At 37.1% G+C, this 17,734-nt stretch overlaps 1 protein-coding gene across 2 annotated transcripts; it reads left to right on the top strand.

Annotated features, from left to right (window-relative positions):
- The first annotated feature begins 326 nt into the window (after positions 1-326).
- On the top strand, positions 327-17,248 carry LOC121874315 (poly(A) RNA polymerase, mitochondrial-like). Of its 2 annotated transcripts, XM_042378420.1 has the most exons (11): positions 327-781; positions 1,789-1,967; positions 3,298-3,537; positions 3,703-3,786; positions 5,448-5,576; positions 7,813-7,941; positions 9,179-9,267; positions 9,844-10,070; positions 13,212-13,420; positions 14,154-14,270; positions 16,628-17,248. In XM_042378420.1, exons 1-11 carry the CDS (start codon positions 673-675, stop codon positions 17,012-17,014), a joined length of 1,899 nt encoding a protein of 632 aa, XP_042234354.1. In that variant the 5' UTR covers positions 327-672; the 3' UTR covers positions 17,015-17,248. The 2 variants fall into 2 exon arrangements, with proteins under 2 accessions (XP_042234354.1, XP_042234355.1); XM_042378421.1 differs by lacking the exon at positions 3,703-3,786 and having other exon boundaries at positions 549-781.
- The last annotated feature ends 486 nt before the right edge of the window (positions 17,249-17,734 follow it).

Raw genomic sequence — 17,734 nt, forward strand, 5'->3', positions numbered from 1 at the left:
TGTAAACATCTCCTATATACATTCTGTACAGTACCTTTATTTACCAAGATTTCATCATTTCCAATATTCTTACTCTTATTACTCAATTCAGGAACATATTGAACAGCTATGGCTTCACTCCACATCATTAACGTAGCCTAGTCATTCATCGAGAGCCAATTTCCATCTTCCAAAGAAACTTTTCACTTTCCCTGTAAAAACTATTAATTTCTTATTTATCCTATATTTTTTTCACTACTTCTGACATCATTTTCTATCTGCTCTGTTATATAAAACAACAGGTGGAAGCAATAATGGAACTCTAGTAAATCATCAACTGGGACCTTTGTAAAGAGTGATGTTACATCAAAACTGACCAGTTTAAAATCACAATTAATGTGCAAATTATTGAGTTTATCAACCAGATCCATATTATTCTTAATATTAGAGTTAGAAATGTTGTCAACTTGAGGATTTAGTAAAGAAACTGATAACCACAAGGAAACACGACGTTCCCAAGCGGTTTCGTGTAATTCACATCTTCAGGGGTGAGGAACTTCGTGTTTTTTGTGGTTATATATACAGTATATATATATTATACAGCCTACCGGACACAGACACATGAACAAGATGAACCCGGATTCTCATCGGTGAACACCAGCTCCATGGCAGCCTCCATTGTTTACACACAAGATGATACCGTGTGTGACTCTTCCACTCTGCCGCACAATTAAATGGAGTGTAAATTGTCACAGGAAGGCATACCATTTATTACCCAGGCTTTATTCTAAAACAGTAATAGGTGAGTTGAAGCCAATGACATTATTGCAATATATCCACTGTTTGGCCGTGACCGGCTAAGTTCCTACTAACGCTATTTTACCGTGAGTGGCTGTGATTGGCTTACCGGCGAACAACCCGAGAGCTATATTTGACCGGGACTGGCGGCATTTGGCATATATTTCACCGTGAGTCGATGGTTGTGTAGCTATAATCGGTAAATTTGACAGTTTCAGCCACAACTACTGTTAGCCCACATTTTATCCCCATTGTAATTGGTGATTCATTCCAATTTGACCTTCATTTCCGTCAAAAATGAGGCGTTTTGGAGTTATCACCCCCCCCCCTTTCCCCCCTCATACAACCTGACTAACTACCAAAGAAACCTAACCTAACCTTGCCTAACTTCCTAACTGTCCCCGCTGTATTAAACAAAAAGTACTTAGATTAATATTCATCCGTTGAAACACCATGTTGTAATTTTATGTTTTTTTGTGGATTTCAGAGTACTGTAGCTCAGACTGAACGGGTTGGCACGACAAGCAGTGACTGCAGATTTATGTTCATTTCTTATGTGAATTTACTTTCTCGGTTAATATCCACTTGTGATGGAAGTGGTATTAGAAAAAGTTGTTCCAATTGACAAGATATAACTAATGGAAACACGAAATTGTGGCTGAAACTGTAATAATACCCTATAAACATACCTAATTAGAAGTTGTTTAATTTTGTTTATTTTTTCCACAGATGTTCTAAGCATTATAAAAGAGGTGACATTTACTAGAACCTGACCTAACCAACCAAAGAAACATGAACATACAAATTATAATTTACAGTTGATGGCTGGTACTGGTCTTTTGTCCTTCTGAGTGAGGTCACACAGGCCACATGATGCAGTAACTCGTTCATGTTCTTAGCCGAATGTTATGAAAACAATGGGACAGAGAATTGATCAATAGCTCCCATTTCATGAAAAGAAATGAATAGTGGTTACCTTATTGGGTATAGTATGACATGTCTGAATTCTAGGTTCATCATTTCTACCACTTGACCAACTCGTTAGAGGTCGACGTGAAGAGGCTCAGAGATCACTACTTGTGGAGGTGGCTGGGCTAGCATCTGCATTAGCCCTACATCAAGTGTGTTCTCAGTATGGCAGTGTCCACAAGATGTTTCATTACACTGTCAACTCTGGTAATAATAATAAGGTACTGTACTGTAGGCTGTTTCTTATGTAAAGGTTTATCAAGAAGTTGTATAGAATTTTATTTTAAAAACTGTCAAACAGACATTATATTATTTTACTTTATTCATCTATATTATTGCACTAATTTTGTCTTACAGTAAAACTTGCTTCCCACATTTGGAAAAAGATGGCTAATATTGAAGTAAATACTCTGGTATATTAGTTACCCGGTAATGAAAGTTTTACACCTGTACAGTATTTGAAATTCAGTACTGTATTAGTATGTGCAACAGTTGCTATTAATATTTTCTTCAAGGAAAGGTTACACAAATTATATTACAGTCCCGGGTAATATCTCTGCTAACCGGAATCCCTCAAACCCGGAACTCTCTGATTGCCAGAATTGAAATTTTCTCGGAAAATCATTCCCAAAGCCGGAATTTTCTGGAAAATTCCGGCTTTGGAAACGATTTTCCGAGGGGCACATTTTCCCGAAAATTCCGAGAAAATTTTTCCGTTACCTGGAAAATTCCGGGGATGGGGGATTTTTTTCCCAGCTTTGAGAGTCGTCTTGTTATTCGGAAATCTCTCATTCCCGGAAGTGCTCTGTACCAATCGGGTGTCATGAGGATAATTCATGACACCCAATACAGGTCTACATCTATTGTTCCTTGAGAGTGACTAAATGAGTCCATATGGTTTGACGAGAGCCCATACATCTGGTCAATTCTCCTAACGGTCGCTTACGTGGGCGTAGGCATGTGTGGGCGTTCCTGTTTATTATGTATGATCATCTGATATTCTTAATTTACAGGGATATTAGTTGGGCCTGTCATAATTGAAATACCAGTTTTGGCCACTGTACTAAATAATGGATATAGAATCTCTAGAAAGTGTACAGAGGAGGATGACAAGACATTAGGAATCCTGAGTGTAGAGACTGATTAAAGCATCTAAATTTGCACTCCTTCGAGAGATGTAGAGTGAGGGGCGATATGAGCAAGGAGTATAAATGGAAGTCAAGGTTAAACAAAGGTGACATAATGAAGGTAGAATACACATACTTAAATTATCCAACCAGGAATGAACTCGTAGCAATGGTTTTAAATTAAACAAATTTAGATTTAGGCACGAGATAGGTAAACTCTGTTTTGGAAATAGAGTTGTGGATGAGTGGAACAAGTTACCAAACATCACCATTAACTTGAACAAGCTGGGTAATTTCAAATATGGGTTGGACAGATATAAGAGTGATAGGGGTTGGGTGTAAACGGGACTGCCCAGTATGGGCCAATTGGCCGGCTGCAGTTTCCTCCATTATCATGTTCTTATTGCAACTGATTATTTTTCAGGAGATGATTCTTGTGGAGTTCAAAGAATCCTCGTCCCTTGACCAAGCTCTTCAATTCGCATGTTCACAATCTGTCAAAAACATCATCCCTGCCCATTCACCTCTTGTGTGGCTAGCAGCTGGAAAGTCATCTAATGAAACCACAAATGCACATATTACCCAAGACCTGTTAGAGCTTGTCACTCCAAATATCAAATACAGTAAAGAAGAACTCCAGCAACAAATTTTTCAGTGTAATGATGTAAGTAGATTTCTCACATGAATTGTTTCTGCTCTGTTGTGTGAAATATACCACTTTTTATGCTGTGCAAGATGGAATTAGTGATTCCCTACAATATCTAGGTTTAAGATTTTTAATTTTGTTCAAGAGACTTTCACATTCTCTGAGTGAATTCTTTATTTTCAGATTTCAGAGCAAATTCAGAAAGTGTATGATGGCCAAAAGTTGACAGAATTAGGTTGGAGATTAAGGTTTTTGACATGTAGACAGGTGAGCTTCTTTTGGAGTATTTGTGATGATTATGAAATATGATACTATACTGCAACTTTTTCTTTCATTTACACAAAAAATACTATACACCCATTATGCTTTAACCCAGGAAGCCCAGACCCACAGCCTGCAAATCAATCACTTTCAGGGTCTGGATATGTCCTTGGATCCTGCTATATACTGTTTGATATTTAACTGTAGTTAAACCTGAGTGGGTGATTGAATGGTGGATGGGACCAATCATCTTGTTTACCCTGTTGACTTATTCTTATAAGTTCTGTGGCTTCTTTCTAATGTTGTCAGTAGGTATCACCTTACATTTGTAGGGGTTAAGATGGAGTAATCACTTATATATATATATGTGACTGTTAACTGTTTTGGTCAAGCAAAATAAGTTTTAACAACTTTGTATCATTAGCAAAAAATATTCATTGAAAGACACTCAGATAAGTCATTGATGTATGACAAGTAGGATTTGGCCTAATACGTTCCCTTGCAGGATGCCATGTAGCACTGTAGCTCAGCTGAACCAGAATGCATTTATATTAATTCTCTGTTTTCTGTCAAACATGAATGATGAAATCCTTTTAGTATGTTATTTTGGTAATATAGTGGTCCCTCAGTTAACGAACACAATTCATTCCAGAAGGTCGTTCGTTAACCAAAAATTTTGTTAACCGAATCCATTGTTTCAATGGGATATTGGGTAATTGGTTCCAGCCCACCGAAAAGTACATACTACAAAGTAAAAAAAACGCAGTAAAGTACACTTGCTTTGAGGTGTGTATGTAGAAGGTTCCTGGTTGATGATGATGGGAATTAGAAGTGGGGGTGGAGGAGAAGGGAGAAGAGAAGGAAGTGGGGATGGAGGAGAAATCACCTTTCAGTGGACCCATGCTTAATATCGTCATTTCACCAATAAAATTTTAAGTTCACTAGGTGTAATTCAAGAATATTTTCTTTAAATCAACACTGCACTGTGCCATATATTATCAATATGTTAACTAATTTTCAGAATGACCAATAATTTCAATGAAAAAGGCAAAAATATTCAAGACACCAACTGTTTTCAAAGCCCAACTGACGCCTTGTGGCCGAGTCAAGCTGCTGATGGGCTCACAAAAAACTAGTTCCCTGTACTGCATATAATATCAATGTTAAATAAATGTTAAAATGACGAATAATTTTAATATAAAAAATGCCAAAATATTAAAGAGCACAACTTTATTGATATTTACTCCACTGGAAACGAATGTAAACATAGAACGGATTACTGAATTGGCAGACTAGCCCATCAGCTGATGCTCACAACAAAACGTGATGTTCGTAAGGATTTCGTTAATCGAATTTTTGTTCGTTAACTAAATTGAAGATTCTTATGGAAGGTAATTCGTTAATCCAAATTTCATTAACCGAACTGTTCGTTAACCAAGGGATCACTGTATAACGAGTTGTTGAGCTTACGAAGCAGGTACAAGTATTCGCTTCATTTGTTGTTCTTCATTCCTTCTTACTGCCATAAAATATGTACTCTGCTGTGGCACTCCCTTTACACATGAGGCCCTAAATCTGGTTTACTCTTGTTGCTTAATACAAGCCAGCATTATCCATCATCATTTATAGGTATTTTATTTATTATTATTATTTTTTTTTTTTTACAGATAGAAGTGGCTTTGTCGGGGTTATTTCCAAGAGCCACAGTTCTTCCATTTGGTTCCTCTGTCAACTCATTTGGAAACTTCAATTGTGATTTGGACATGATACTGGAGCTTTCGGGTATTGGTGCACAGGTGGGCAGTGTCCAGTAAACTCCTTAATGTATGCATATTTAGGAATCATGCATTGATTATAATTATCCACGATATAAAAAACCTGGCTCATTTTAATATTTGTAGATATTTCACCTACCACAAACCTGAAATGCCTGTACTGTACTGTGGAATGGGAAACTTTTTTCATTTGGAAAAATGTATTAGAGTAAACCCTTGTTATTCATGGGGGTGAGGTTCCATGAATAGGCAAAACCACAAATAGCAACTTACACTACCTTAGTCCACTACTGTACCTATACCAAACAACTGACCAGCCACGGCAGCACTCATCCCTTCTTTTAACTTATCTAATGATTCACTAGCATCACTAGAGCTGACACTAGGCAGTCTTTTAGGGGCTATTTCACACAGAAACACTAAAGTTTTGAGAGTACAACACGAGATGCTGCGTGGGGTGATTCATTGTGCTGCAGGAAAAGGCTCGCAAGCTAGCCACCATCTGCTTACTGTGATTCGTCGAAATTAGGAATTGCAAGGATCTTCTGTATTCACTTTTATTTATCCTTTTCTCTTCTTGGGTATAAAGTTTATAATTTTGTTTACTGAAAATGAAATTGGGTCTCAAGGGCAAGTGGATACAGCTCATTGTACACTAAGCCTTCGGTATGCAAGGAGCCAGTGTGGCCAGCACTACACATAAAGGTCCAGGATTAAACCAATATATTTAAGAACATAAGAATGGAGGAAACTGCAGCGGGCCTATTGGCCCATACTGGGCAGTATATTTAAGGACCGTATCTATGGTCACCATACCCCAAAATTCTAGCTATGACATCATCATCATCACTCCTTTACAGCCATTTTCCACACTTGCATGGGTTACCCTTGACCACCTGCATGGTGTCCCAGTTGCCATAAGGCAAATTTGAAGCAAGTTTTATGACTGGATGTCCATCCTACCGCCAACCCACTTTTCCTAGTTTCCTCTTTGCTGGCAAGTCAGAGTCATTACTCCCAGAGGTAATGAAAGATTACTGATCTAACTGAGGTTGCATGTGGAATTACTAGAATGGAAGGGGTAAAAGACATTGAAATGTGTGGGGTGTTTGTTGTGGCAGAGAAGGCAGATGATGTAAATTTTGGAGTGATGAAATGGGTAAAGAGAAGTAAGCTGAGAGGGTATGGACAATGGAGATGTAAGAAGGATGCAAGAGGAGGGGATGGTAAAGAGCATGTAATAAAGGCACTGCAGTAGTTGTGATGCGTAGATGGAGACCACTGACACTGAGGGGGGGGAGGGGGTAATTGAGAGGGCAAAGTAGATGGAGTGATAGGCCAACCTAGATGCTCATCTTTGCTAGCCACTTTGTAAGAGTAAGAGTGCCATGAATGACACAAGTAAATTTTTGAGGTTGGAAACATGGACATGAAATGGGTAACTATGAAGTGTGTAAGTTAAATCCAGTAAGGTTTAACCCCTTCACTACGGGATGCCACTTGTAATTTTTTATTTGGCTAATGCAGAAGATCTTATCCAACTCCGAGGGGAGCCCATGCCCAATAGTTTGTAATTAACATTTCCCAGGTAACAGGCATGACTGGAACCTACTGGCATCCTATTTTCACCATAAATTTGGTTAATCAATAATATGTAGATTCATGTATCCACAGGTTGCACACAAAAATGATCCCATGAATGTTCATGAGTTTATTGCATTTAATATGACTTCACAGAAATTAATAATATAACACATCTTATAAAATATTATATCACCTGTATTATAAGTGGATTTTGCCATGCAATCAAATTATTATAATGAGTCAAGCTCAGTTTGGCATAGGTAGTGAGCCTTCCAACCACCAACTTGGACATACCTGACTGGCAGGAGCAGTGTCACTCACTGCATGTCTCGTTACCCTAGGACAGTGTTGCTGTGCTCCTTGCACCATTTGTTATAACTTTTATACTGTATTGTGTTTGTGCTTCTGTGCAATAGTACTATGTGTATTATAATGGATTTCATATGCCTTCTTCAGCTATCTGGTGAACTGTATGACAATGGTTAAACAACAGTACAGTACAGTACTGAATTTCTAATAATATTTGGGAGGGGAACATTGGCTCAAGTTTCTTCTCATTAAGGTGATTTTCTACAAAGCTGCATTGTATAAGAATATAACCATTATGGTATATGGAGTCCTACTGTACAATCTTTTCCTTTTTTGTATTCACAAATTTCACTCTACCCCTCAGGATAATACTCAGCGGCTGGTGTTTCAAGCCAAGAAAGCCCCTTCATCTGCAAATAGTAGATTGGCATTGCAGCGTCGCATGGAAATCATCTCGGACATTATAGACAACTTTGTACCAGGTTGTTCCCAAGTAAATACAACATTTATTTTTGTCTTTGTACATTCTGTTGACATTTCTCTTTCCAAAGCAAATTTATCCTGGAGAAAATTGCCTCAAGCACTATGGTCACTACTCAGTGAAAGTACAGAAAAAATTTAGTAAGTAATTGCTTCAAAAGAAAAAAAGGGAAAATATTGCAATTACATTTTGAAACCAAGTACTGTACAGTAATCCCCCAGTTAGCCGGAACAGTCGGTGCAGAGTTCTTCCGGGAATGAGAGATTTTCAGGAAATGAGACAAATCTCTCACACTTGGAAAAAATCACATCCCTGGAATTTTTACAGGTACTGGGAAAAGCTTCTGAGACTAAACTATGCAACTCGCACACAGACAGACACTATCCCACATGCCCAGAATGTTTCTGGGTGCCGGGAAAAGTTTTCCGAGTAAGAGAGTAAACTACGCTTCTCATCTTGACACTAAAACTATGCATCTTATCATCTCATTTTGAATGGACAAACACTCTCCCATTACATTTACTCCATGAGCCTGAGGGAAAATATTCACAGCATCCGTTGTAATTGTGTTAAAGAGTATTATGACTGCCTTCTGGACTGTAGTTGTTCAGGTTCAAAGTGAGTGATGGAACAAAAGATCTTGGGGGTATTGTGACCTGTGAGTGAACTGCATGGGTGCTGCTGGTCAGTGCTATCAAACGATGTGCCTGTATGTCATCTAGTGGGGGTAAGGGAAGCTTTAGACTTTCATCAGATGATTGATTGTCTTCATTTATTATGAAAGCTAATAAAACCCCTTCACTATGGGGATGCCACTTTTAATATTTTATTTGGGTAATGCCAGACAATTTTATTCAGCACAGAGAGACCCCTGTACACAAGGGGTTAATGGTGTTCTTACATTAAAGGTTTGGGCCCCTGTACACTTTACTATTCTAGAAACCATAAAAATCCAAATTTTGGACAACTGGTTGATCCTAACCATGACAGATTATCAAGTTTACACTGTATTAGTGTATAAGAAAGCAAGAGATACTGAAGTGCTTCCAAGATTATGAATAAATGTGTGGCAATCTTTATAGAAGCGTCTCCATAAGAACCAGAAGAGGCTAATGAGTTACAAATGAAATAAAGTACTTCAGTGTTTTTGATATTAAATTTAGTGTGGCTGGTGAAACATGGCTGCTTTCACCTTGTTTGAATATCAGAACTATACAGACATACTTTTTACGTTGATTTTAATCCTCAGGTCAGAAAAATTCTTAATGCTCGGGTTCCTATAATCAAGTACCGCCAAAACCTAACTGATGTAGACTGTGATCTTACTATGTCAAACAGGTTAGTAAAATTATTGGTGATTATAATGACACTATTACTAGGACTCGAGTTATAATGTGAAATTATGGTGACAATTAATTTTGTTATTCATTGCGGTGTTTGATATGCAGTACAACTCAGTAGTGTACAGTTGAACAAAATTAAAAGAAAAAATAGTATTGTAATTATATTATTGAAGATAATTTGTTAATGTGCAAAGGGTTATTCCTAGTCTCTGTTCAACTCCTACACTTTTCAAAGTAAAAGTTGATCATGATTGGACATCACTCTTGCTAACCACTGATTAATCACCAAAGTAGCAGTTTTCTTGAAAGACAACATCTAATTGGTAAATTTAGGCATGTTTACCTGCCTCTGAACACAGGTAATTTCAGAATCTGTCAGACTATCAGCTGTATGCTTGGCTCCCTCCACCTTTCCTTCTCAAAGTACCGGTGTCATCATTATATAATACAGTATTATATACTAATTTTGGATATACAGTATTTATGAACTCTACAGATACATATTTATGCCAATATCAGTGTTACTATATTGTTATTTCAGTTATATTTATTTTATTTTTATTTTGGATAGGTCTGGTTTCTACATGAGTCAGATGCTGTACATGTATGGGAGCTTGGATTCAAGAGTATGTCCACTTGTGTTTGCTGTGCGCCGATGGGCAAGAGACCGACACATAACTTCACCATATTCAGGACGATGGATAACAAACTTTTCTCTGACGCTAATGGTCATCTTCTATCTAATGAACGTGTCAACCCCAGTAATTGCATCACTTCAATCACTGAATATTAATTCAGGTAATATTGTGGTTGATGTGCCAGACATTATTTATAAAGTCAGAGTTGTTAAAGTGTATTTATTAATTTATTTGTCTATTTCTGGATGAGACGAAGTGGATCGAGAAGTGCACGAGTTTAAATGTAGAGAGGAGTAGGACAAGGCCAAGAATGACATGGGGATAGGTTTTAAGAAATGACATTTGAGCTAACCCCTTTACTCAGAGAGGCTGATATGGTCACCAAACATGCTATCAGTGTGAGTGTGTGCATGCAAGTGCACACACTCCCATCACTCAGCTGGCAACCCACTGCCCACCATGTGGTGGTCAGTCTGTTATCAAACATGTAAACAGACCAGCATGGTCACTCAGAGAAAGAGGTAAGAAAACAGATAAATACAGTAAGCTCAATAGTCAACCAACACAAGAGAGGAAAAAAAATCTGACTAGTTCTAGTGGGATATCAGTGTGTCCCAGAATAAGATTAGTACCATATGAGAGCAATTTCACCCTCCCAGCTTTTCCTAAAGTCATGGAAATTGAAAGACATGCCAGGTATGTCCTTTTGATGATGAGAGAGTGGGGGTATATTCTGTGTGGGAGATGGCAACACACCATGACATGCCAGAGTACAGTACAGTTCTGTATACTGTACCTCACCATGGCCTTTTAATTACACAAGTATTCCAACACCAAAAAATGAAAGTTTAGAAAACCTGATTCAGTTCTTATACAATGGAGGGTTTGCATATAGTAAAGAAATGAAGCGGGGGGAAAAAAACTACGTCTGGGTGTGTAACCACGGATAAGACGAGGAGGGTGGTGGGGGAGGAGGGAGAGTGCTGGCTGGACTTAGAGGACAACTCTCACACGCTCGCCAGCCTGCGATCCCTTTATAACAACAGCATATGCTATTTCACCATAATTCCCATATTATTTAAGTTCATTTGGTGCTGGGATAATAAACCATTATTGTAAAATAATAAATTTTCCCCCAAAACTTCCCACAATAAACTTCAGAAAAATCATTGTGCCGTATTATACTCCTGGTCTCTTGGTTATACTGTATAGCAGTATCAGCTGATCCTTCATGCTCTCCCTAACACTCACCTTCTCTCAAGCACCATTGTTATTACTGCTCAAGAGGGTTGGTGCTTGCCACAGGATCTATCTTCAGCACTTAATAAATAATATTGTAGCGTATTTATCAGAACATATAAATATTATAGTAGTGAGTAATACGTCTCCATATGCCCTGGTTTATTCATGGATCAGTTGCCAAAGTGTACAAGTAACCAAATCAAGCCATCATGTATCACTGAATGGTAATAAATAACATTATTAATCCGGATTTCGGATAATTCGGACAAAATCTGAACGAACTTTTTTTTTTTTGTAGGAATATTACCTACGCGGACCTTAAGCTAAAATGCTGGTCCACCCACTGCTGGGATAAAACACCAGCGTCTTTTTGGTTAAATGTAACATCTCCACCACTAGTGTGGGGAGGGGATGCAACTTTTAGCTTCAGACATGAAAAATATTTACCATTTACTGCCAGTAAACAATGGAAACGTAAAATATGTACCAATTAGTAATGAAAAGTTGTGCAGTTCCTTCAGCAGATGAAGCTCACCAATTTACAATAGGCTAAATTACCTTACAACGTGTTTTCAGTAGTCTATGTTGAAGTTCTTAGCACAGGCTAACTTATCATATCATATACGGTATCACAGTTCTCATTGATCTACAAAAAATACTGGTAATAAAAACCTTTTTGATATTTCACACTTAATATAATACCCGGTAATCTACTTCAACCTCCTATTGTTTACAACGACGCATGACGCACCACCAGCTGTTGAGTATCAGCTAGACGGTAAACGTGTTTTTCGAATCGTTTTCAGTTAAAAAACTGTTACATCACACGTATATTTTACCTTAACTGTGCCTGAATGAATATATTCTCGGAAATAAATAGTAGTTTTGCTGAAACGTGATGTATTTCAATGTAAAATAGGATAAAATACATGACGAAAACAAAAGATTTTACCTAACCTTCCGATGTTCTTGAGATGTTATTCGTTTTTTTACTAGTTTTCGGTTAAAATACTGTTATATTACAATGATATTCTATTCATACTGTGCTTGATATAATACATTCACGGAAATGTAATATTTTTGCTGAAATTACTTACGTATTACAGTGGAAAGTGGGATAAAATCGTGACGAAAACAATGACTTTGAAATATAATGCAATATTAACCCCTAAATCGGTTAATTCGGACAATCGGCTAAAACGGACACCCTTCCCCCCTATTAGTCCGAATTAATGAGGGTCGACTGTACAGCATGTTAAAATGACCCCATTCTAGGCTGATTTGTTAAAATTTCTCTCCAGGAACACATCCTCAGCTTTCAAGGGGTATTACTGCACACGCTCACCAAAAACTTCTTGAATGCTATAAGAACTATGCAATCTGAAAAAAGAGCAAAGAATCTGAAACCATTCCAAGATGACAAGCCCCATTCTGCCCATTCTCACATCCATCGTGCCCAAGTATTCGAGAAGTTTTTGTTGAGAGTGTACATGCCGGAATGCATATAAGTGATATCTCTGTTAGCCGGAACAATTGGTGAAGAGCACTTCCTGGAATGAGAGAGTTCCGGGTAACGAGACGACTCTCTCAAAGCTGGAAAAATCCCCCAACTCGGGAATTTTCCGGGAACCGGGAAAAATTTAACGGAAGTTCCGGAAATTGCGCATTACATCTCTCAAAGACGTAAAAAATTCCCCCATCCCCCAAATTTTCTGGGGACTGGAAGAATTATCTTGGAATTCTCTAGACAATGCCCCCTTTGGAAAAATGTACCCAAACCCATAATTTTCCAACATATAATGAGAACCCCCCTCTACAGAACCCCCATGCTGAACTGTACAGTATAACTGCATAGTTTATAAACATGCTTATCCAATTGTAAATCTGTATGACAATTTTACTGAATAAATATTATTATATTATAATTATTACATTATAATTTTGTGCTGCTGTAGATTTATAAATAATTATCAGATCACTACAGTTGCTGGTACTTTTATGTGTAAATACTATTCAAGTGCAAAGAAAATTATGTTTAATTATTTTCTTCATGTTATAGGCCCGGATGAAGAGGAGATTGAAAGTGATAGATTCATCTTCCCGAAAAGTCTTGAAAAAGTGGCAGCATCGGAGAACAAAGACTCTTTAGAGACTCTACTCAGAGGGTTTTTTGAATTTTACGACCAATTTAACTTCAGGGAACGAGGTCTATCTATTGTAACTGGAAATAGTTTCATTAAACCAGAGCATAATGCTTTGTACATCCAAGTAAGTTTAAGTTGTTTCAGTAGGACTGATAGTAAGTAGCTTTAAATTCAAGTAGAAAATTACAGTTTAACTGAGAAAATATGGCAGATTTTGTTGCTTTTCTGAACAAGGTCACTTTCCCTATAACTTCACTTGAATCCATTAGCATATCCATGTTGAAGTTCTAAAGGAAAATTACAGTTCAGTGTAATGGTGAATACAGTAGTCACTTGGAGATTCCCTCCCTCCCTCTAGTGTATCCCACCTGAAGTTTAACCACTCTTAACACTACCTAGGTGGGCTAACCTTTAGGTGATCTATAAATGCTAAAACTGTGAGTGGTCTCAGTCTTTGTGTCGGACCCTGTGATCTCGACTACAGCACTGGATCTGAGGCAGTTGATGAAGTTTGATCACTTTAGGCACTTTATAACATGTCAACAATCAATTAAAAGAGGTCAGAGCATCTCATATTATTATCAACAGTGAAATTCTTAAGCTACATTATCTCTCTTTTCAAGATATTTGGGTCCCCAATATGAAGGTGAAGGGTAATCTTATTTTTAAATACTGTATACAGATGTTTACCAGCAAACTTAAGACATGTTGGCTATACTGCACAGAGTTACTTGAAACACACTTGATTTACATTTTTGGTGTTTTTTTTTCTCCATCATAATGCTGTGGATCCACATCATATCAGCAGTTTCTTTATTTTAATTTCCATTAACATATGAGATGTCTTATTTCCTCAGAATCCTCTAGAGCGTGTACTGAATGTTAGTCGTAATGTGACTCTTGAGGAAGTAGAAAGGTTTCGTGCAGAACTTACTCATGCAAGATATCTACTAGAAGGCAGCACCCCAGATGTTGTGAGTTAATAAGGATTATATTTTTCAGTAGACTTAGTAACAGCTTTTAGAAATAAAGTACAACCCTGTCAGGGGTCAGTCAAGTCACAAATAATTAGCAAATATCCCAAACTGTCGGATTCCCCAGAGTAAGAACTTACCTTCTGTTTTAACCAGTTCAGTGGTTTATGTGTTGAGGATTATCAGAAGATGTTTGCAGATATGGTGCCAGAAGTCCAGTGAATGTTCCCACAGGTAGAACGTTTGTTTAGGCTTCTGTTTGTTTCTCCAGCAAGTTACGTTCCACCATGACCCATCAACGTCACAACCATCTCATGATCTGCAATGTTCATGGAGATAGAATGTCCTGTATAGTACTGACCTGATGCATTGTCAGGTCACCCATTGTTGGAGTGGGGAATTATTGGATCTCATGACCTGAAGATATCTTGAAGAAAGATACTTAACTTTTTTTTTTTCTCCATTACATGCACACACAATCTTACATACAGAATGTGCAAAAACAAACTTACCACAAAGTCAGAAACATAAAAGGAAATAAACTTTCTCTGTGTGTTAAGAGTTTATGCTAAGTGGGGGAGGTTGGAGTGAGGGATATCAGCTGTCTTTCATGTGTAGTCAAACGATTGACAAATTTATTTGTCCAGCAGCCAAATGGGAACACCCTGTAGATATTTTTTTATTATTTTATTTATTATTATTGATTTATATATACTGTACAGGGAAGGTGAACGCTGATGACACGTTACGCAGCAGAAAACTCGCACTCCTACCTTTGAATTGTTCTCGGCTCAATGCACTCTGTACCTCCCATGGATGCAGACAAAAAATGGCCGCAAATTTCAATGATAGTTTCCTTGAGTTGCTTACTGAATCTTTGGATTTTGTTCAGTTTCTGTTCAAGACAGATGTAAAACAGTGTGGCTCTTTTGTCCTCGAAATAGCAGGATTACAGACTGACAACGGGGCAAGGATGAATTTTGCCATCTATGATGACATATCAATGTTTGGGGTTATTTATCAAACTGACATTCAGTGGTTAAAAATCGAGCTATCAAGGTTCTGATGTAATGTGGAAGTCTGTGACGCAGCTTTCTCGTCAATGGTGTTTATAAAAATTATCACTGTATCCGTATATTAAACTTAGAGAATTGTCTGCTATGTTGTTTAATCACACAATTATACCCCCCAGTTAACCGAAAATTTATTAAATTATAATGCACACGTGTTACATGCGAATTATGACTGATGTAACTTGTAATGAAAATTAATTATATGATGACACACACAAGTCACATACAAAATACATACAGTATGACAGAGATGTAACTAAGAAAATTGTATGTTGTATTGCTTAACCATGTAATTATATCCCCACGTATAGAACATTAAATGATCATATGTCACATATTAAACATGACAGAGTTGTAGCCTCTGTTTCTGCCAGTGTTTACTGTTAGACTTCTCAGTTATGTAATACATTTTCCTTACTTGTTTTTACGGTTAAATACATATATCAATATGTCCGTATTTACTCTAAGGATCCTCAAATATACAGCATACTGTCGCACTGGATGGGTGACAGTACTAGATGGGGTTGCACTGGAAAATGCTTGGAAACCTCTGCTATATAAAACTTACACCTTGACTAATGTCACTTTCCAGCATGGACTTCTATTAGGATCTAAACTTTAACATGTTGATTCCCTTACACAAATGTTAGTTTCAATCAGGGCCAAGAGCTATGCAAGAGGTTATAATAAATTGACGAAGGCGATGTTTCAAGCGAAATCCCATGAGTAAAACCTACTAACACTGAGGTCAGAGGAATGACATCATGGCAATTTGTTCTATTCTATTTTGTGTAGCTATTCCGATAAAACTTTGTTCTTTATCGAAATTACTGTAATGTACTCCCAAATTCAGCTTCCTGAGGTACTGTACTTACCAGGATGTACAGTTGGGAAAAATGGAATCTTAACTGTCTGTGATTTTTTTTTTCCTTTTTACAAGTAACACAGTTGTGACAACTGCAAGCAGTCGTTTGAAAAAGTAACACCAAACGGCCAAATGTCAACGAGGGTGCAGGCGACGCGCCGCAGTGGTGGCGACGTATGTCATTGATTTTTAAGTTACCAGTTATCACCTTTGGCAGCACACAGTGCTATAGGGTGTTAAAGTTACTTACTCTATATTCCTTGATCATCTGACTGATGTCAGCAGTCACACCACGCAAACAACGCAGTAGGACTTTAGGATGACGTAATAACCCATCAGGGGTTGAACGTGGCATTTTTTCTTTCTTAGAGATTGTATCTACAATCTGATCATCAAAATATTTCTAATTTTGTCAACAGGATGCTGAGAGAAATGAACCATGGGGTGCGCTCTGTTTATGGGATGAGAGTACTACCGGCATTGCAAATCATCGGATACTAGAAGCTTCCCCAAATTATTCCATTGATTGGAAAGAAGTGTTCCACACTGAAGATGCTAAAGGACAAGCTTCTTCTGTTCATGAAAAAAATGCATCTTCTTTCAAACTTAAAAGTGCAAGGAGTAACAGAGAATACAAAAATTTTACCAAACAAACCTTCAACGAGAATGGTATATTAGGAAGAGGAATGGAACTTAAAAATGCTTCTGAACTCAAAGGTTTGGTAACTAAATTGAAACAGAAGACATCTCAGAAAGGAAATAATGGACGTAGAAGTAAATATAATTTTAAAGGTAAATATAAATAACTTTTGGGGGGGGCTGAATTAGAAGCTGTTATTACTTTTGTATGATACCAAAAGTTTTATGAACTGTGATTGAATGTAAATAATTTTTTATTATTATGTACTGTATTTCGTTCTTGTGAGGTAATTTTTATAAATTTTTTGCTTGTGTATGTTACTGTAAATAATATGTGCTGTATATTATATAAAGCTCTAAAAAAATAGATGTACATTTACAAATAAATTTCTTTTCTTTATTCTTTTTGTATTAAATTCCCTACCTTTGAGTTTTAATGTATGTTATATTAATTAAAAGCTGTGTCTGTGCTTTTAATCCAAACCTTTTACTAAATATAATTTTTGTTTGAGGAAAATAATTTATGCTTTAAAACATGATATCAGACATAATTATGTTTTTAACTCTATGCTGAGGTGGCCTTTAATCTGTCCTGCAATACAAGCTTTATCATTTAATCTGTTTTCCACTACATGTTTCTAGATACAGTATCTTCAAAATGTCTTTATTATATTATTTTTTACCATTTCACCGCTTATCGGCTTACTAGCCATTCTGTCGGTCAGTCTGTTCTTTGTTACTTTCTTACGACTTTAATAGATTACAGAGGAAACCAAAGTACCCAGAGAAACCCTTAGATGTTTGGTCGTGTTACTTTCCCCCAAATCAATTTTTGTGGTTTGTTAGACATAATATACAAGTAATGTCAGGAACTGTATAGCTGAATT

This window comes from Homarus americanus, unplaced genomic scaffold (genome assembly GCF_018991925.1).
Source record: "Homarus americanus isolate GMGI-L3 unplaced genomic scaffold, GMGI_Hamer_2.0 scaffold47254, whole genome shotgun sequence".
In the NCBI taxonomy this organism is placed as follows: Eukaryota; Metazoa; Arthropoda; class Malacostraca; order Decapoda; family Nephropidae; genus Homarus; species Homarus americanus.

What these genes read in the sequence shown, in the direction of transcription:
- LOC121874315 (XM_042378420.1), top strand. Translation starts at nt 673, where the DNA reads ATGATACCGTGTGTGACTCTTCCACTCTGCCGCACAATTAAATGGAGT. An exon ending in ACTCTGGTAATAATAATAAG is followed by an intron (nt 1,968 to 3,297) that starts GTACTGTACTGT and finishes ATTATTTTTCAG; the next exon opens with GAGATGATTCTTGTGGAGTT. An exon ending in GATCTTACTATGTCAAACAG is followed by an intron (nt 9,268 to 9,843) that starts GTTAGTAAAATT and finishes TATTTTGGATAG; the next exon opens with GTCTGGTTTCTACATGAGTC.